The sequence below is a fragment of the Thunnus maccoyii genome, chromosome 5 (assembly GCF_910596095.1).
Source record: "Thunnus maccoyii chromosome 5, fThuMac1.1, whole genome shotgun sequence".
NCBI lineage: Eukaryota > Metazoa > Chordata > Actinopteri > Scombriformes > Scombridae > Thunnus > Thunnus maccoyii.
In genome coordinates, this window is record NC_056537.1 from 19,121,012 (window position 1) to 19,143,558 (window position 22,547).

The 22,547-nt window shown below is 39.8% G+C and overlaps 1 protein-coding gene across 1 annotated transcript in view; it reads left to right on the forward strand.

Moving 5' to 3' along the window:
- The first annotated feature begins 12,400 nt into the window (after positions 1-12,400).
- The window catches only part of sema3d (sema domain, immunoglobulin domain (Ig), short basic domain, secreted, (semaphorin) 3D), a 31,526-nt gene continuing 21,379 nt past the window's right edge, over positions 12,401-22,547 (forward strand). The window contains exons 1-2 of the mRNA XM_042410550.1: positions 12,401-12,720; positions 19,712-19,969. Coding sequence (XP_042266484.1) covers positions 19,762-19,969 — 208 coding nt within the window. The 5' untranslated portion in view covers positions 12,401-12,720; positions 19,712-19,761. The remainder of the gene's footprint in view (positions 12,721-19,711; positions 19,970-22,547) is intronic.

Genomic DNA, 22,547 nt, shown 5'->3' on the forward strand with positions numbered 1-22,547 from the left:
CATCATTTAAATCATTTTAAGTGGCCCCAGGAATATTAAAAAACAAAACATGTAAGATTAGGAAGAAATCAAGGTTTTTAGGGATAAAGTAAGTAGTAGGCTATAGAAAATTAGAGAATAAGCGAACACAATACCACAGAAGATGTTATGAAACAATACTGAGAAGAGGAGGGAAAGGGTAAAATATAAAGCATTTCATCCTCTGTTTCCTCTGTTCCACTGTAAGAAGACAAAAAGGTTGTGAAGCTGGGAGAATACTGGCGCTCTTACTGTGTCTACCTGTCAGTCAGAACATTGCCACTAATTGGACGGTTCCATGTTGTAACCTTGGAAACAAGGGGTCACACTACATTCACAAACCACAGCAGTGAAGGTCGAAATAATCTCAGCAAGAAGACTCATGAAAACATGCTTCACATAAAAGGATGGTTCCTGTTACTGTATGTCAGTCATAATGAGGTTTCCTTTCAGGATGAGTCCAAACTCCAGTGGAGCCAAAAGTAACTGATTGGTTACTGTGGCAACACAAATGTCTTTCTCATTGCCTTTGCTATTTTACTGAGGTTGGACAAGGTCATATCTTTATGTTGCAGCACATCCCAAACTAAAGAGCTTGTTTTACACTTTGATACATATTACAATATGTTGGAAACAATAAATGCTTTACACACACCCACACCCACACACAAACACACATGCAGGTGACCTCACACCAGACACCTCATGATTGATTACTAGCCTAGGGCTATCCCTCTGTCTGAACTTCCTGGTTTTTAAGTCTCGCTTCCTGCGAGGATCATTGCTTTTTGTGATGTGATTAACTCACCAGAATGAGGTCATGATTCATGCTAGGGTCTTCAAACAGGTAGAGGTTAGACCACAGACTAGAGACAGTTTCCCAGGTGTTCTGGCTTACAGGGTGAAGGGGCCAGATGCTGGGGTGGAGAGGGTTGGAAGAAAGCCACTGGTTATTTGTTGGGGTTTAAAGCTTTGGGTTGAGGCCAGAGAAATGGTAGCTTGGCTTGGGGGTTTTGAAAGGAGCAAAAGCTAGGTAAAATTTATGTTTTTAATTCGGACAAAAGGTATCTTACATGAAATTTAAGCTAAATATTTGATGCTAATTGGCCATCTATGTGTCTCATATCAGTATTGAGAATCAATCACTTAGCTTCCTTCTTTCAAATAAACACACATGGAAACTATATCTCCTTATGTTTTTGTCCACAACCATGTGTAGCTTCCTCTTTTCTGTCTGTCCATCTCTCTCTTGAAACCCAATGCCCTCATCTGACCTTGTATAGCTTGCTAATTGAGTTTCTTCTGTTAACAACCATATGGTATTGGTTTCAGTTGCACCGCTCCAATCTAATGAGCTATCCCATGTGGAAAAAAAATAAAACCCTTTAGATTTATAACCAGCTCCTTCTAGTGATTCTAAGAAATGACCCCGTGATTTGAAAGGTTAAAAATTCACTGCAAGCAAGCGCAAACTGCTAATGACCATTACCACAGATGAAAAGCAGATAAGGGGTTTCATTTTCAAAACTTTATCGCTGCTTTACCCCTTTTTCTCCTCTCCTCCACTTTCAGTCCTTTCTATTTATTGCCAGTTTCTCTTGTTATGGGTGTCAAAGTGAGGCAGCTTAGTGTTCCGCAGACTCCCAAAGTGCTACCAACACACAACCATGTCTTTAATTGCAACAAAGAAAACTCATTCACAAATCAGGATTGCAATAATACAGTATATTTACAAAACTAGTGGTACTAACTAAAAAAGGCATCTGTTCCTTAAATTAAGCTATTTTGAAGCTTGAAGGTGGTTGCATGTATTGCAGTGACATATTGGTAACTAAAAAGTTCACTTCAGTTGAGTTAACAAGATTATTCTAAATATGTAAACATCAGTGGATTATTCTAAATATGTAACTTCCATGATATAGATTTGCCATATAATGTCTATATAAATAGTTGTGGTTGAATTTTGGTTTGATTTCTTCTTTATATATTATGTTGCATGTTGGCAGTGCTGAAAGTTTAGCTGCTTCAGTTTCTTCACACCACATATTTTCTGTGCTTCCACACAGTACTCCATCTGTATTCATGCAATCAGCCGTTAGAGATTATTGTTGCATGACACAATTAGGTGTTACCAGCCTGTGACAGTGTGAAAGAGGGAGGTGTACTGACATGGAGCAAAAAGGAGAATGGTGCCAGAGAGTGAAATTCCATATTTAAAACACTGGCCTCTTGCTTTTATCGGCCCCAATCGCGGCCGCAAACAAAGAAACGTGACGGCTGCAAGTTGCTTCCTGTTTTAGCACCAACACCCTGCAGGTTAATAAGCTCCACAGTTAATGGAAACCCTGCTACCACCCCTAACATATATCCCTGGCTTGTCCCAGTGCCACCTCTACTTCACAGTAACTCATTGTACCAATCATTCCTCATTTCCTCTCCACTGAAAGCTTGAGCTGTGTGGCAGGAGCCAGAGTGCAGTATCCAGCAGCCTGACACAGCACTCATTATGGCCTAATGGAGGTAAAGGTGTTTTTATGGCTCAGTCTGGCCCAGTCGCCAGTCAGGTGCCACACAAGACTCTCTTAGGGCCTTATTACAAATATCCATACACCAATACATACACACACACACACACACACACACATAGCAGACACCCTGACATTTTGCACCCCTCCACCTAGCACTTTGTTATGTGCCTCCATTGTGGGCCCCCAAAAAAACCCACACTTTGCCCTACTTTTATTGGAACCCTAACTGCTGCGAATTGTTTCCAATTAGTCCAAATTGGTCAGTTAAATCTTAGGTTTATGGTGGAAGTAAGTGACTCACTGAATCACTTCAGCATGGATCGCGACCATATTAGCATTGAACTTCTCTGTAATGACGCTGAGTTTCCACAGTAATCTGAATGTGTTGGTAATTGGGTGCTTAACTGCTCTTAATTGTTTTCAATTGTTTGAAATACAGTAATATAGTGATTTATGGCTTCCAGTACCAGACATCAACACTGAGTCTTTCCCCAAAGTGAAGCAGTAGATTAAAAACACACCTGGGGTAGGTTATTGGGATACTGAAGTCATGCTTCACTGGCATGCACATTATCATCAATATACTCCTCTGGGACCTTATGAAAGTCATGTAAATGCATTCCATTGTTATAATGAATAGGTGCAGAAGTACAAGCCTAATAATAACTGGTTGAATAAGGGAGTCAGTGGTGCGGTAAAGAAGATAAGAAATAATAGCAGAGTTGATGCTGTATCAGTAATTTGATCATACACTCCAACTTTGGCTGTGGTATGCTTGTATGTCTCCTTTAAATGATGGCAGGCTGGAACAGAAGAACCGGGTCTTGTTACTGTTTAAAAAAATGACATAGTTTCTGATGTTGCTGTCTTCTTTTTGACAGAATTCAATAATAGACACAGCAGAGGAAAAAATGAGGGAATTTCTCTGCAAAAGAGAGAAAGGTCATTGATACACTAATGGTCTCCGAACCTGAAAGTTTACAGCACTTCAGTAAGGGCAGTGAGGTTATCACAGAATCCATCTTCCTTTCTCTTTTGCGCTTTTCCTCTTCTGTCTGCCCCTCTCTCTAGCTCTTTATGCTTGAGTGACCACAATTACAAGCTGAAGCCAGCACAGGATGCGGCAGTGATTTAAAATGATTCATTTAGGGAATGTAGAGAGCTGACACACTGAAACACATACTCCCACTGCAGCTAGCCCGGCATCCCACCCACATACACTAAAAACGACTAAATGCAGAGCTACACTAAAACTGTAAATATCAAGAAAAGGTATTGAGTGCGTAAAAACACCTCTAAAATGCTGCCTATTAGGTTTGATTGACAAAGAAATGTGGGTTTATTGTGTTGCATTCATTAAAATGAATTTCTTCCTCTAGAGTTACCACACACAAGCATACAGTATTTGTTCACTGGAATCAGGCCTACCATTGTTTACTCTGGCATGTCAAATCCCGACTCCATCTTTAAAGGCGACCTGTCTCAGTGTTTGTGAATGTGGGACCACCCCAGGGGACCAGCCAGCTCCCCCCTCTCACCCCCCCTAACTGAGTGAGTTGTGATGCTTGATAAGCTGTGAGAACTCTGCAGTAAATTCAGCCTAGTAGGGCCACAGGCATCGCTTTGTCTCTATCTCCAGAACTCTTTCCCCTCTTGGGCTTTCTCTATCTAGCCCCCCCCCACCCCTTATTTGATGGCCTGAAAGTGTAGATATGAATCACATGTCAACAATGTAGCAGAAAGAGGGAAGGTGAACAAGAAAGAGAATGAGCTACTAAAATAAAAAAATAAATAATAACTCTGTCGTCCCCACTGGTACACAACAATTAAGCTATCTGACAGGAAGTATTGTGCATATGCCCCCCGTCTCCACTTCCTCTCTGTCAGTGGTGGCTGCCAAAATCTCACCCCCTCTGATGACAACACAAGTCGAAACCCCTACATGACCAGTGAATAACATCATGGTGCCACAGCAGACTGTGGTTTCTGAGTTGGTTTCTGAGTTGTCTGATTCATGTCTGATATATCACAAAAAAGCACACAATTGTTTGTTATTCCTGTCAATTCATCCCTTATAGAGGAAGTTAAACGATGTGGATACAGTTTAGCTTCATTAACTAAACTCAACATAGATGATAAACCTATTATCTATGTTAAAGTCATAGGGAAAGATAATGGGATCAGCAACTGAAAATCTCCTGTGTTTGAACCTTTACTGTAGAATATGAATTATTTTACACAGCGTGAACAGCTGGTCGAGGGAGGAGAGATCTCCCTGATAAAATGACACAGAACACAGCTGTCCCGTATCACACTTAAACACACACATACGCTCACAAACTACACAAGGGAGGATACTGTTAAATGTGTTTTATTCAAAGACTTGCAGACCATCTGAGGCTGCATGTCAGCCTTCTCCCCTGAAGGTCTAATTTACACTTTACTCTTCTATCAGTCTTTCTTCTGTGTCTTCTCCTCCTCCTAAAAAGGGCTATTGACTAATCAGATGAGCTCCACAGATGTTTATTTCACCAGAGAGGAATGTGAGGGCCTATCGAGATCTCAGACAGACATCCACTCAACTATTTAGTCTGGACGCTGTGCCAAAAGAAATGGACAATTTTACAGAATTTGCCTGAATTGGAACTGAAGAAAATAACTTTTTTTTATGACAGGTTGGAGTGATGGTGGAGGCAGTGTTAGGGTTAAAAATCCCTTATGATTCACTGACTATTCTGTAGAATATGAAGCTCAAAGTTGATATCTGTTACGCCTGTTTCTCTCTCTGATGATTTTTCTTAGAATAACAATCATTTTTACAAGTTATGGCAAGATAACAGCCATCCATTTCCTAGGACAGGCACTCCCTCCCTCCCTTGTGATCGGGTACTTTCCTCTTGTCTCCTGCACAGAAAAGATAAATAGAGAAAGTGATGCTGATATTGGCAGTTTTTCTCTTGGAAACATTTGGGATTACCTGACTGAGACATTGTGGTTTCCTTTTGGTTATTTCCTGCACAGAATCATTTCAGATACAGAATAATTTCAACACACTTCTTTAACTGTTCACAGAGGAATAACCTGTTCCCTGTCTGGTATGCAGCACAGGTCTGAGGTTGCAAATAATCAGAAAGAAGAGATGCAACAAGAGAAATAAAGCAAATACTGCTCAAGTCACAGGTGTTTTTCTTTCTTTGTGTGTTTTCTTAAAACCTCACCTATAATATGACTTTTAATAACCAACAGGAATCAAGATCTATTCATGACAGCAGGAAGTTATCTTTTTCTTGCATTTTCTTCATCTTATTCTTAAGGGTAGCAGGGAATGATTTAGTTCCATTTTTGTGCTTTGGTTTTTCTTTTCTTTTTCTTTCACTTGAACCATACATTTTCTTTTCATACTATATATCTTACTGTCTCCCTTCTCATAGCCCAGCTGCTATGATCCCACCTGTTTTCACTTTCAGGCCACTTTCCTATAGAGTCTGTTGCTCAGTAAGCCACAAATCTGCATGTTCCTGCTGAAAATAAATAAATAATACCACGCTCAGACACTTGCCAATCACTAACAAACTCAGAACATAAATAAACAAAATGCAGACAGAGAGAGAAAAACAAACTCATTTTCTCAGTGTGTGCTCACTTTCTACCGCTCTGATTGTATGTTTTTGCTACACATGAGCTCTAATGGGCCTACATGTTTAGTGTTTACCTTTGGCAGCATGGCTTGGTGAATTTTGAAATGTGTCAGTTGAAAAGCGTATGTATTTGGGAAAATGCGTTTAATTGAGCTGTGGGCTCATTGTTTAGACTGTGTGACTGTGATGTTTGAAGCTGTGATTGTTTGCCTCTCATTTAGTCAGACAAATGCAATCTGGTGGTGTTTTGTTTGGGTCAGTGTGTGTGTGTTTTAGAGGAAGAGAGAACACTCAATGACTACACAGAAACTGATTTTTTTATGCTTGAAATGAATCAGTGTTTGTTGTTTGTTTTTGGAAACCTTTTCAAACATCTAAACAGTTTGAGGCTTAAAAGTTACAAAACTATGGAGATGTCTCAAACGTTTTTATGGGAAGTTAAAGGGAGAAAGTGATGTATAACTGGGAAATGCAGCTCATTCCCAGAAATAGTTGAAAAGGTATAAATCTTTTCTTGAGTAAACAATTTCTCAAGATATCAAAAGTAGTAACTGAAGAACAGAGTGAGGCAATGCTTTTATTTACACTATAACATAGTTGGATAGTTTCGACCATAATTAAAGCTGTAAGCAGCGATGAACGGGCCGTCACACCTCATGCATGTCAGAGGGAGCGTTAGCCATGGTATTACTACCGGAGGTCGCTTGACACACAGCAATACATTTACCAGAGAGCAACTGATGTAGAAATACATTTTCATGAGTATTGGACATTGCATATAGGAGATAAATATCACTTCCTGTGTCCACTATGTGGTGCTAGAAATCACACACTAAATGTAGTTTGTCACATAAGGCTTGCTTCCACCAGTAGGTGGCGCTATGACTATGCCTCAATACTAACACATGGAAATCCTCACACCTGGGCTCTTATCAAACATGTCACGTTTGCTGCAGATTGGACAATGTACAGTGAAGTTACAACAGCTTCCTGTTTCATGGCAAAACATGGTTATCCGCCTCACCATGGCAACACTGTTCCACAAATCTTAAAAAGCTTCACAGTTTAATATTGTTAATGTATATAGACTTCGCTGACCAAGGTGGATTGAGGTGGATCCTGTTAATTTGCTATGTGGACTTTGTAAAAATAAAGCGCCTGTAAATGGTCAGAAATATACTTCAAATGAGCACTAAATTCAAAATGGCCAACTTCTTGTTGAATTTGGGGCATTGCACCAAAGGGTGTTTTTTGTAAGTCTGGAGATGTCACCTACCAAATTTTGTACATCTTGGTAAAACATACCACAAGTGCTACTTCTTCTACTAATTTTGTAGGGGGTGCTATCATGCCATTTTGCCACACCCAAGCCCAAGACCCATGTTAGATAAAAACCTTCACTTTTGTGTCCATTGGACACTGCACGTATGAGGAGAAATATTATTTTCTGTGTAGACTAAGTGATGCTGGAGATGATGTGTTGGAAATTGCATATACATCTGATGAACTGTGTTACCTAGGCTTCACTTCCTGTTGCCAGTAGGTGGTGCTACACAAGTAGGCCATCAATGCAGCAATACATTTAGTAGATGTCAGCTGACATGCATATTCATTTTAATGAATATCAGATGTTGCATGGAGTTGAATATCACGTCCTGTATCCACTATGTGTGCTAGACAACACCCACTAATTATATCTCATGTTGTATATCTTGTGTAGACCACATCATGCAAATCACATGTAAATCAGATGATGTTTGTCTGATAAGGCTGACTTCCTGTTGTCAATAGGTGGCACTATGATGCTATCATGGTGAAACATGAAAATTAACTGGCATGCTGTGTCTAGGGTGTTCCATGAAAACTCAAAAGCTTCACAATTTAGCATGCAAATGGTCTTTAAGTTTGAAGTCACTCTGGTTAATTCTTTAGGAGGAATTCATTAAAGTACGACTCCTGTAAATGGCAAAAATTGTGCAAAGAGTGTAAATTCAGTCAATTCAAAATGGCTGACTTCCTGTTGGGCTTAAGGTATGGTTCCAAGAGGCTTTTTTTTTCTTTAAGTCTGGAGATGTAACATCTGCCTTACAGATTTCCTTCATCTACATCAAATTTAAAGATGAGGGATTTGACTTTGAAAGTTGTTAGGGGGCGCTATCGAGCCAACTTGCCACACCCAAGCCCATGACTGCTAACACCTCAAAAATGCATTTGAATTCGGCAAAGAAAAGTCTCATAAAATGTAAATATTCAAGAAAAAACTTGTCAAAATGTAAAAATGCATTACATGAGTATATTTTCCTCACTGACTTTTCACTTTTGCTGTGACCTTGGTAATTTTGGTAAAGTGAATGTTTCACAACAGAACATCTCTACAGTAAATTCATGTTATCAAGAGCACGCTCTCCATCTTACACAGTTACAAGTTGCAGACAGGCAGCTTCATTTGGATCTACATATATTCCCTATGTGATATATACTGTATATACACTACTGTCAATGTCATCCCAACACAGCCATAACCTGGAAGTATGCTGACAACTGTTTGAATGTTGGCCGTATAGTTTTATTGTTTTCACCATCATTCATCACTTTCACGGTACATTAAAGAGTTTTATGGTTACCCGTTCAGGAATCACAGAGGGGGAAGCTTCCATGTGTGTATGCTGAAGGTGTCCTTTGATGAAAATTTAGAGAAGATGAATATTTATGTGCATATGAACACAACCAATGATCCAGTTTAGTCAGTCTACCACTCATAAGAAATCAGCCTGTAAAAAATAAACAACCACGTCCTTATTAAATTTTTCACCTATTTTTGATCGATCATTGTTGATGCTTTGTGTGCATTTGCAGTCTGCTGCAGCTCTGTATGTTTGAATTTTCTGGGGATACTCAAAATCCTTCCATGCTCATTGACATGTCTATATGAGATCTAATTAATGATCCTTATCCCTAATCATCGATAAGTAACAATCACTGATAATTAGTTGTGCTCCAGTTGTTTTAGAGCACTACGAGCCTGGTGGCAACTCATGTAATCAAGATTAGTTAATCAGTTCAAGTCTATTGGCACTAAAGCTCGGAGGCCTGTGTGTGTGTGTGGGTGTCCCAAATAGAGTGGAAGCTCCCTGGGTGACCAGGCCTGGCCGACTGCCCTCTCGCTGGAGATCTTCACGATTACTGTTAGAAATTACTCACAGATTGTGCTGCATTTTGTACCCTAACATACCCTAATGTATGTGATTGTGCACAAGCCCCTCTCCCACATGAATACCACAATGTAAGAAAAGCTGTTTCCTTCTCTAAACAACTGACTACTAATGGAACATTAATGCTGAAGTTTATAACATTTTCTGCACTCTCACCTCATTTCTGCCTACTAGAGACTATAATTTAACCCTCAATGTTTTACCAACTGCCAGGTGCTTGGAGAAGAAGAGACAGGGAGTATTGAAACAAACACTATGCAGTGATACATTGGCCACTTACATATTCCAAACACATAATATACAAGTGAAAGTGTTTCCAATTTGTTAAGAGTTAATCCCTACAAAAGAGAAGAAGATTTGGCCCCCTCTCTGCTCCTCTCTGACCAGATAACATATTCGTCCTCCTACAATGTCTACGATCTTCTCCTGTTTACATTTTAGCAATACCATCACAATTATGCGGGAGAATAATCAGCACTATCCAAGATGGTATATTCATCTGCAAACCACTAACTGCTGATCTCACATTTCTGCGGCTTCCCACCTCATTCAGAGTGAACAGTTGATCCTCTACTCCTCCTTAATGGAGGATCAACTGGAAAACAACACTGTAGAGATGACTTGGGCTTAGAAGGCCATTCTTTGGTTTGCTTTATCATGTGTTGCGTTGCCAGATCCTCTCAGTTCACTCACACTCAATACATCAAGGGATTGGGATAAGACGAAAAATACAAAACCAAGCTACTATTGTGTAAGTAGTTCATATGGGAAGAAGCACAACTGGCATATGTGTGTTTGTGTAAACACGTCACATCCACACCCATTCTATCTTAGTACAGACTGAAAATGTACTTTGCAATGAAATCCTATTTTTAAGCCCAAACACTAAATTGAAATCTGAACCATTTTACTTTGTAGGCCTACAGCAAGGCCCAACAGGCATTTTCTAGGGAAAAATGTCATTTCCAAGGAGGCTAAACAATAGATGATCCGCAATTTTGTCCTTCACTCAGGTGTCGACAAACTCAAACGCCTAATTGGATGAACGGACCACTTGCTGGGCTGTCATTGGTCTTGATTTTTAAGTAACTTGGCAGCTGTCCTGGGAACATTGCCAACATTCTCTTCAACTATCCTCCAAAAAAAAAAAAAAAGCTTCTCAATTAATTTGAAACAAAAAATAGTCCATGTACCTAGGAAAGTAGTACTATGACTAGGAGCTGGCAAAATCAGAAATCATACATAGGGGATACAAATCGTGGCTCAACAACATTTAAACGTTTTGAGGAACACCAAATTGTCATACTATATTTTGTTGATTCTTTGACTAGTGTCTAGTCCATAATTACCCACCTCAAATCTCAAAAACGTATGCCCCAAAGCTCACAAATATCCTAAAATGAAAACTGTCAAAGTGTGAGTCAGCAAATATTTACCCACTTTTTAGATTTTTGTATTTATTTATGAGGACACAAAGTCCTCACAATGATGGTAAGTACAGGGACACACACACACACACACACACACACACATACACCCACACACACACACACACACACACACACACAATACTCAGCACCACTCTCAGGAGAATGGGCAGGGATAAAATGGACATACTCACATCACAGGCATTTGTTTCACACACATTTATGTCATCAATGCTATTCCTCACTAATATTTCAACTGTGTGTGTGTGTGTGTGTGTGTGTGTGTGTGTGTGTGTGTGTGTGTGTGTGTGTATGTGAGGGAGTTGTCCTGAGGAAGTGCACACCCTGACACAGTACCCTCCCAACAGGGAGGGAGGACACTGTTTTAACCTGTTAACCTATCACCTAATCCTCTTAGGTAACTGGGACCGTGTCACATTTGCTGAAGATACACACCCAGAGCTGGAGCAGCAATAGATTAATTACCACTAACGTCCAATAACAAGCATATTCCATCTCACTTTATGAGTGGGAGACATTGCAACTCTCTTTTCTGGGCCCAAAGTTACAGCTCTCACTGAGCATAACCTTTGTGTATACTTGAGTCTGACCCTTCTACAGCTTCAGCCAAAAGACAAAAAAAATTTGTGTTGATATGGACTGACTCATGTCTGTGTTTGCATGTACACGAGTGCCAAAGAAATCCATGTTTACTTCAAAGGCAGGGGATTGAGAATGCACGCTCCTGTCTAGAAGACACGCGGCCAAGGCATCCCACATTGTAGACTCTGCTCTCTAAGTCCAAATACAATACAGCTGTTTGTCCTCTCGTGTCAGCAGCGCCTGAGGGAAACCCAGAGAAGCACACGCCGAGTCCAGAAAGATGATCAGAGTGGGGTCTGACTGGACATATATGTCCACATACCAAAAGAACTAACAATTACAGTATTCCATTTCACATCCACATTACCCACATTATTCCAGTGGCATGACACACATTTTCATGATCAACCCATTTTAGGTCACTCCCATTTACTGGAAAATATTAGAGAATCATGAAATAATTCTCCACCCTATCATTTTCTAATATTATCATAGTTATTCTATAACTATGGTACTCAAAACAATCCAGTAAGCTCATTGTATCTCACAATATCTGTTACATTCTATCATAGTTACCCTTTATAAGGAGTTTATAAGTAATTTAGGGATTTATTTATGGTTGATAAATCCATTAGTCATTTATAAGTGCAACTTTTGGGTCGCCAAGTTGTGGAAAATCTCTTGTGGAAAGTCTTTATATCTATATAAAGCTATTCAGTTCAACAGTAAGTCTCCTCCAATAGACCAAAATCCATCTACAAACATTTTTTAACATTTACAAGTGCAGATTGATTTTTGTAAGAGCTCTTTATTAATGTTAATCTGCCTTGTATGCGCTATCAAATAAAATACAATAAGTTGCCAGAAATACAATATGACCTGCGTAGAAGTTGGCTAAAACTGAGGATGTGTGGAAAGAAGAGTCCCAGCTCAGAGCCATGGCTGGCAGCAGCGTAGATGCTGAGGGCCCCTCCCCTCCAGCAGCAGCTGCAGCAGCATAATTGGGAGTTTGCCGTCTGTCTTTCGTGGGGCGAACTGCCATCCAACACACACACAGAGTGCACCAAGAGTTCAAGAGCACTAGCGTGCGTTTAACAACAATTAAGGGGAGTGGAAATATCTGGGGGAAGTATTCAGTTTATCCATCCACATTTCTTTCACTCGGGCAGAGGTTGCGCAAGTGTCATACTTTTGGTTATTTTTCTTTGTGCGCCCGGCAATTAAGAGGAGTGACGCTTCTGTCCACAGCGTGGGCATGTGTTGCAAATGAGAGAAGACAAAGTTGAGAGCGCAGGTAAGATGAAACATGAAATTATTATAACGATATAATGTAAGTCATGCGCAGTTAATTCAAAACTTTGTGACAGGTACAAAGCTGTGGAGTTTATATTAATACGCGTTTTTTGTGGCGTTAACTCAACTAATGCTTTCATGATCTGCTTGCATTAGAGTAATTCAGCCATGTTATTTGTTATAATCCAAATGGCAAGAGTTTTATAAAATTGGGTCGATGGCATATTGAGGAAGACATCTAGGATGTCGTTTAACTTCATGTAACTCATGTAATGTTTTTGACACAATAGACTTCAGACCCTTTTCTAAATTTACTGGCACTGATAATTCTATATTTTGATATTGTTATTATTTCCAACAACTTCTTTAACTTTAAGTTCTGCAGAACAGAAGTCTGAATATAGACATTCAAAACCAGGGATTCAACTGTGTGTTTACAAAATGTTTATTTTTTCAAATACATTTTAAGAAATAAGATTTTTCTTTCATGAATTTAGAGAAAGAACTTTGTTTTATGAGTGGTTACAACAAACTTTTTAAGGGGCATGTAATCTTCCATACTCTGTGATACATGCTATACATACATCAATGAATAGAAGCACATTAATGTGAAATTAATGTATTTTATCTGTTCAAGTGTTTCATTTGATTCACTTTGCAACCTCAAATCAATGCAACAAAATGCACCAGTGTTTTATTTTACACCACTGAGAGTTATATAGGGCTACAGAGGGACAGATGGTTCACATAGTTACATGAGGACTTGGTTGAATGGCAGTATTTTAGGGTACCAAATTTGCTTGACAAGTGTTTACATGGTTTTGGGGATTGGGGTGGATGTAGGGGCTGCAAATACCCCAAGGTAACTTGGTGCAGTTGAACAGCCATGTCCTTATTTCTCATCCAAAAATAATAACATTGTGGATCCACAGTACATTAAACATGTTGCAGTGAACATACTTGTTTTACTTATGGAGCTCACTGTTTGTGTATATTTGTGTGGCTTACTGTGTAGCACAAAGGAAGGACACTGAGTCATGTTGGTTTAATAGTGTAGTTATTTAGTCATGCCTGTATATCTAAAACTCTCAAGGAACCACTCTCCACTTACTGCACTTCTAAAGGTTTATCCAAGTCCCTACAAGGAGCTTAGGGTTGAGGGGGTGTTGTGAGAGAGAAGAAGAAACTGTTGAAGGAAGGCAGAGAGAGGGAGAGACTGTAGTTGTGCGGATATTGATTTCTCTGGCAGTGTTTCAGGGTTTTTTCGATCAGCATGACTGAGGTAAATAAATGATTTCTGCTTTGGGCCACAGAATGACGACTCAGAAAAACTTGACTGATTTTCTTCCTTAAACACTGGCCAATAATTCCGTCACTGAGGTGTTGTCCACCAGGCATATTCAGTCCAGACTCCTGTATACACAGGCTTACTCAACTGGGGATGGAGCAGGCTACGGACTGCTACTGAAATCACAGCCTAGAGATGTACGCCTGTGAGATTTGAAGATTTAAAGGAACTGTTGAAAAGTGACTTCATGCTTTGTTGCTGAAATTCTACCCTAATCTCATTCCTGTGAGAGCTCTGGTATGGTAGTGAAAGTGGATTTGATAGTATGTTATTATGTGAAACTGCTTGTAGGTTTTTAGGGTTCACTATATCACTCAGTTCACACCCATGCTGTGCTAACCTATAGCTTCCTGTGTGCTTTAATTCACTCCTTTTCTGCGTCTTGTGTCTGCACTAATCCAACATTACCTCAAAATCACAGCATCAATATTGGTCTCTGTTTTGAATGGCCTACAGCACCATTCCTGCGCTCTGTGACAGCGTCATGCAGTTCATGTTGAGGCTTTTTCCTGGACTGTGATGAAAGCTAAAAACTGAAAGAGTGCTTTCTTAAAACTCAACAGGTTTTGGGTCGGAAAGTGTTATTAAAACATACTCATAGCTATGCTGCACACTAAGCCTAACCTTATATGGTCATGTGTCCAGATTCATTCAGTGCAGACAGACAAACCAGCGAGGGCACCTTTACTGCAGTGATGTTAGTATATTTAGAAAGTCTACAACAGCTAGGTGTCAATGACTTGCAGACAGTTTTCTGGACTGTCTGTCTGCAAGTCCCAGTGGCCTCTGGATTTCCTCTGTCTGTATTGTACTGTACTGGAGCTGGTGTGGAGATAACCAATCAACACGCGCCTTTCTAGGTCTGAGAAAGAACAATAGGGTTGCTTCCCATATTTGTGGACGACTGCAATGCTCTTGAGAGGAGTTGTTGCATAGCATACATGGGTGTACCCTTGTATCCTTAGGCTATCAGGAGACAAGTGAGAGCACTTAGGAGTGTCAGTCACTGTTTTTATGTCCTATTGCTCCCATCTGCTTACCTCAGGATGGTATTAGGTTACACATACACATATGTTCATACATGCAAACACTGGGTCATGCCCTGTTCAGTATGTGTAGAGTTACTTGTTTTGTTGTCCCTTATCAACAAACCTATTGATATGTTTATCTATATGTACGTCATTGTCTCTGTTACATGGTTGATTCTCTGTTTTGAACTTGACTTTGTTTCCATCTTGTGTTTTTCCATTTCCATCTTCTCTATTGAAAAGAGCTAAACCACAGATCCAGTAACACTTCACGCCCCTATTCCCCCACCTTTCCATTCAACCTTGCTGTGACAGCAGACCTGAGCTGGCACTCTTGCATACGGTGGAGTCTGTAGACAAAGATTGGAGGAATAAACCACAACATTAAACATAAAGGGAGTCTTTAACAGAGACAGCTTTGGTGTATTTGGTTACCATACCAGCAGTTGCCTTGAGGATTCTCTTACCAGTGTTTTCAGATAACAGCAGAGGGAGGCACAACTTGTGGACAGACAGGACCTCGGGGTTGGAATTTTATCCATCTCCTTTGGTTTTCCCCACAGACAGTCTCCTCGCTTCCAAAACGGAAGGAATTCCACAGGAATGTCCTCTCGTCCGGGCATTACCATTCATTGATTTCATAGATAGATGTTTCAGTGTGATTGTCATGTGATGCCTGGTCTATATTTAATGTGATGTTGTGAATGTGTTTACGTGATGCAAAACAGTGTCTGACTGATTTGTTTTGAGAGATCCTCACATAAACTCTTTTATTAGGGCAGTGGTGTTAAGCTGCGTGAGACAGAGGGCTGCTCTGTGATCGGACAGCCTGTGGATTTAAGATTTATAGGTTTTATTAGAAGGTAAACGGCTGCAAGAAATACAGACTTTCCTAATGGCAGGAGATCAAATGATACCCATTCTGGTCCATGGAGAGGTATTAGATTTCCTTACCTAACATGTTTTGTACCATGCATTCATTCATTATTTAGGGCTAATTTAATGCTGCATTTTCAACTTCAAAGTTCATCTCTGTCTCGATCACCCTGTTTGGATGATTAAATTCTGTGTGTAAAGGGATATTTTGGCAATTTATTTTTGCGTTCATTTTTTGGAGTGATATGTAATTTCCCAAGAGATATACATGCTGTGCTGATAGATACGGTGTTCACTCTGATAAGGTGGGGTAATGTTTTTGGTTAAAATCTAAAATGAATCACAGTTTGCTGCCTTGATGTTTACTTTATTACTTGAATAAACAGATTGCAGAAAAAATGAGAAAGTGATACTATAAAAGTTGCCAAAAAGCTCTAGTATAATAGTATGAGGGTTGAGGTTTTTGATTTCAGTCCAGAATAATCTTACATTTTGCCATCGCCACAAAGATCACGTTTCATATTTACTTGCTCTCTGGCAACAGTTAATTCTCAGCATACGGTTAAACACAGTGAGATCTGCAATAAGTGTGTGTTGTGTTAACATTGTTATACAAAAATGGTTTAGACAGGAGTTAGAAGACAGATGTTGGACCCTTCAGATTAATATTACTCATTTTTTATTAGTAGCCTTTGGACACAGAGCTGACATTGCTATTGTAAATTGTTTCTAAAGTATTTTTTTAAGTTTGTTTTGGAAAGTGAAACAAAGTCTCCTTCCTCTGAAATATACTGTATTTTACAGTGCCAAGACATAAAGAGTACGAGTGGTATGAGTGGTGGAACAGTGTTGTGTTTCCTTCTTTACTGCCGCCTATAACTGGAGTTATAGGTAGCTATTTAAATAATAAATTGCCACCTATAAGTAAGGCTTCTTGCATACGCTTTGTAGTTTGTATTTAGTGAAAACACAAATTGTGTGGCCTGGTATTAGTCCTATATTTTCCTTACGAGACATGAACTCACACAGACTGACATGCTTGCTTTAATGCAAGGTTAAAAAAAAAAAAAAAGATGATTGACTGTTGCCAACAAAAACAACTAATGTCTTGAGAGCTAGAAACAATTAACTATGTTGTTATGCCAGGTCAATGCTTGTGGTCAGGGAATAAAGACAAATAGCTCAGCTAATGCACTCTGTCCTGTGGAGATGGAGGGACTTGATAATAGCATACTCTACAGGGCACCTGGGTGTTGCTAAATGCCTCATTAGGGGTGGTCTCAGTGTGAGAATGCCTTTGGCCAGAGCACTTCTTCACCATCTGCAACCACTGACGACTTCAACTGGGACTATTTCTTTTAAAAGTTCAGCCACTATTATTTCTGATACAACATCCTGATTTCTAGGTTTTGGATCATTATTAAATCATAGATGCCGCTACTTGTTGTATAGCATTTGTTTGATGTTGAGGCCAAACAGGAAAAGCCAGTAAATTTGAGGAGGTGACATCTATAAAATGTCACATATATATGTTAGGCTGAGATCAGAAGCCAGCAGCACCATAACGGCTGCTAGCTTTATATCTGTCATCATTGCCATCAGGATTGTTTCCCATCATCCCCTGCACTGTGTCGACCATGCTGCCAAAGACAACAGGGACTCCATGCTCTAGCTGGCAGGAAACAGGGATGTTAGTTTAACCCACATGGCACAAGCTGTCTGTTTCACCTCTTCCTCTCATCTCTCTCACTCTTTTTGCCTATCTCTCTTTTCATCTTATTCACTCTTTCCTACGTATTGACTGACTGGCGGTGTATACTATGTCTTTCCCTGCTAAATTGCATGTCAAACCCCTGTTGTCATCCTTTTCTCAACAAATGGAGAGATGTTAATGCTCCTCTTCTAACACTTGAGCTTTCTCCTTTGTTTGGGGGGGCCATTCTTCTATAGAGGTGCTGCACAGGCCTGTACCGCTGATAGATGTGGGCACTCAAGTGGAGAAGAGAGATACATTACTTGAACACTGCTCACACAGGTGAAATCGTGTCACTGCTCCCCTGAAGATACTGTGGGGTGGATGAGCACCACCAACGCTATCACTGTCACTCACAAAAGCGTGCTAAGACTCCGCAGATTTAAACCTTCTGAGTCCCTCTCTCTCTCTCTCTCTCTCTCACACACTTTCTCACTCTCTTTGTTGATTGCCCATCCATCACACACAGCTCTATTTCTGTATTTCTAACCCTGAAGGTGTGAAGGTGCCTCAATTTGTCATCTTAAATAAACAGGAGTCTGTTTATCAGCGTCTAATCCTCTCCAGTTTAAAGCTGCAGGGTGCTTGGATTGGTGCCACTCTGTCCTGATTCTCTGTAATGAACTCAGACACCGGATGACAAAACTGGACAGGGAAAATAAATGAAGTGAAATGACTTGTACTGTTAAAGCTTGTATCCATCTGCCAACATGCCATTCCAAATTTTTTAATGTAATGCAAATCTGTGTGTGTTCAGACTCAGAATGTCAACTTATATACTTGTCAAGGCACAGCTCAGACAATATTTGAACCAAATGGTGATCGTGTCCTTCCTCCAACTGGAAGAGACATGTTTGGTCTCAGTATAGTATTTGAGATATGCGAGTGTGTGAACAGATCGGTTCATTTACAGTACAAATCAAAAGTTTGGACACACCTTTGCAATTTCCTTGAATGAGAAAGCGTGTCCATACTTTTGACTGGTACTGTAGGTTGACATGGTCTGTGTTGTCATTAGACAGTTGATGTGTGTTATTTGAGATGGGGGTGGAAAGAAAGTAATGAGGGAGATGTAGCAATAAAGTCTGAAGGGGAGGATGGGCATTCTTTTGATGCATTCATTAATTTCGTCATTGATTGTCTGGTTAATTAGTAGCTAGATGGCTGTGGAATGAGCAGGAATTCAGGTTTAGAAAACAGATATGTGGTAGTAAGTTTGGTGAAGTAATATACTCACAAACATGGTTCAAGTTGATGCCCAACTAGAAATGCATCACTACTGCTGATTCCTATTTTCTCTGTTTTCTATTTTTAAAGGTTGAGGTTCTCCTCTAAATGTAACCACAAAAATGTTAAGTTTCTGCCTCAGTGATATACATCACTTTGTCCCATGTTCAATTAGTGCACATCACTCAAGTTCTCCTTGCTTATTAGTTATAGAAAAGCCAATGAGCGTTCCCATGACTGCTCAATCTTACAGCTCACTTTTCACTGAGTGTGAAAAGGGCTATTTAATGCACTCTGAAGTTCCAGACAGGATATGGCCCATTTTTTTTACACAACATAAAGAAGGAGCTGACAGGGTCATCAGCCAGTGCTAAAGCTATTGGCAAGTATCATTTAGGTAAAGAATTAAATGAGTTATCCAAGTGAAAAGAAGATGGAGGAGGGTGAGAAACTGAAAGAGGCATGGCCCCACTGAAAGATAGTAGAATGTGACTGTTTTGTTAGCCTGACCTTTGTTTTGTGCAAACAGATTTAAAGGCGACACAAAAGGAAAGCCAGTGACAGGCAACAGCTGATGTAGGATGGGTAAAGAGAGGGGACATGCCTGTAGGGCTCCATGGTAAAAAAAGCCGAGGAGTCACAAAAGAAACGTGTGTACATATCCTACGTAAAGTTAGAATTTAGAGTGCACGCACTCTCATACACACACTCTTATGATTGCTCCTCCCTAGCTTGACTCTTTACATTGGTCTCCTTCCAGGGTTGCAGAAAAGGACAGAGTGAAAACGGACCAAGACTACTCCACACACTATGAAGAAAGAGAGCTCTGGTGATCAGAGTCTGAATGAAGCCGGTGCTCTAAACTGCATGTCTGGCAGTAATTATGTCAGCAAAGGGAAGAGGATTAAGGTACTATCCCATCCAGGGGTCTCATTAGTGGGACTGATGTTGCTGGCCATCCTCCCTTTTGGAGCAAGCATCAAACAAAGTCTCCCCAGGGTTAAACTCAGCCACAGAGGTAAGAAATGAAATATTGGTTTGTCTGTCAATCTTATTTCTGTTACATGTTTACATTTATTTTGATACTTTACTACTTAAATGTGTTCAGAGCAGTCTGAGAGTAAAATAAAGTCTTGGTAAGTAAATGAGTAAGCTCATGTTGGATATTTTATCTTATGCCAACAACCTTCATCATCTGTGCACTTCGCTGGAATCATAGCGCTACATGAGGAATGTGACTTCTGACTTCATTATTTTTTTATTTTTTTTTTGTCTTTTTCCTTATTTTCTACTATTAGTGGTTTGGCCATATAATGTGCACTTTCTAAGGCCATGCCTAGCCTTATGTCTGTGACATTTCTTCTCCATTTGTCTCTTTTCTTGTGACTTTGTGCACACAGCTAAGAGCAAAAGTGAAAAGAGAGATTATCACACTCAATTGCACTGTGCAAGTAAATGGTCTTTGAAACATCACTGTAGAGTGAGAGATTTAAGACTCACACCCGATCCATTTCATAATTCTGTTTGTCACTTTGGATCTGGTGCGAGAATGTTCTCTGTCTCTTAATCTACTCATTATCTTGTGTAATTCCTTTTTACATTAACCTGAAGTCAGGTTTATGTATTAGTTTTTAATAAAATACAGTATTATTGCAGACCAGTCCTAGATGTCACATAGAGAACCAACATTTCATGTTGATGCTCCTGGTCCATAGGAGACTGTCGTTCAGTCTGTTGTGTGTATATAAGCCGGTCCCGGCAATGTGCACTATGTCCATGTGTTTACTTTTGTGTCAACTGAGTCTGTTTGCTTTGTGCCACTGGGGTAAAGCTAAATTATTGCTCCCCTTAAAACCCATTCTAAACTCCACTGCAAACTTTACTTCAAAGTTGCCATCCCTCATACTATGTATCCGCTACAAGAAACCACATAAATGAACTTCAGTCTTGCTCCATAAAATTGAATCTTAACTGTGACTTAAAAGTAAATTCACTCTCTGACTTCAACCTCCAAAAAGCTCTCTTCTCATTGAAGGCTTCCAAAACCCAGTATGGCTGGAAATAGATTCACATTTATGTCCTGAGTGTCCAACATAAATACATGTAAGTAGCTGCAGGAATAATGATTGCAAGGGATAGTGTTTACTCAGCAGTCAGGCTAGTATTTAACTCTGCAGTTGCCTCATTTCATGTTTGTTCCACGGCGATATGATTGCATTTTATTAAGTCCGGATATTTGAGACAACTGTATTTTTTGAAATTCATGAGAATGTGTATCTTGGCTTTAATTTTCATTGTTGACTATGAGCACAGCTGACTGAACTGTATGTCTATTCATTCAAGAGAATGCCCATCTGACAATGCCGTGGTTTCCTTTGGACCTTAGAGTGAGGACAGTAAGAACAATGTCCATGTTTGGCTCTCTTAGTCAGAATGACTGAAGCAAAGAAGAATCCATCAAAAGCAAAACCTCCTCCAACCCAGTGCACACATCATGCACACATCTTGTCATCATCTCATCAGTGCACACTCTTCAAAAGCAACACCACCCAGCAGTGATCACTCTTCAAACAGCACGTCACATCACCCTCCTTTGAGAGCGCAGCTTCAATGAGTGAAGGGTGAAACGATCAAAGTGAAATCATCCCTGATTGAACGAACACCTCCAAAACAACTGCCTTCAACTGCAAACTCATGAACTTTACTCTCAAAAACACATCAGCGTTCATTCCTGATTGGGATATCTTGAGGCATAAGTTCACGTTTTTGCGAGAGTCAGAATGTAGACATTGTGGCCTTCTGCCAGATGGAAAGTAAAATAATCTGGTCATTACGTAAATATTTTTAATATGCTTCTCACTCAGATTGTTGTTATACATTTGTTCTTAATGTGTGATCAAAGGATGATGGAAGTTACTGTATACCAAAAGCATGCTACACACATGGCCTATATTATTTAAAATGGTATTTTATAGGTGTTATAGGTATTTTTCCATCTTTTGGTAAACAGTTGCTCATTAACTAACCACAATGTAGTCAGTTGGTCAATGCTTAGTAGCAATGAATCTGCTTTTCCTGCTATCCCATAACACACAGAACAAAACACATTCAGTGAATTAAATCTTTTTATCAACATTATTGTTTGACCCAACATTTTGCGCTGGCTGTGAGGTCACTGTGAGGTGTATTCTGAAACCATGGACAGAACATCTTACACTGCATATTAATGGTAAACCTATGCTGTGATCATGCAACATGAACATAGTGGCCCCATTTCAACTAGCCTGAAGCAGAGCATTATCACCAGTGGTCTATTTCTAATGAATATTGTTCATGCTTAAATAATGTGACTCTTCTTCCATATGGCAGATTTATATACAGCATCATTACGGCAATATATTTTTTCCTCTTCATACTCTTATTTCAGCTTCATTCGTCTGACACAAGGGAATCCTGCAGCTGATAGAGCATTGACTTGTTCATCCTTAGGTGGTCTACATTTATACAATAGCAGACATTATAGTATTATAAAGCTTAAGTCTAGTTTATAAGCAGGGCCTAACTCTATTGGCTGCAAGCCAGCTTGGGGATGGCTT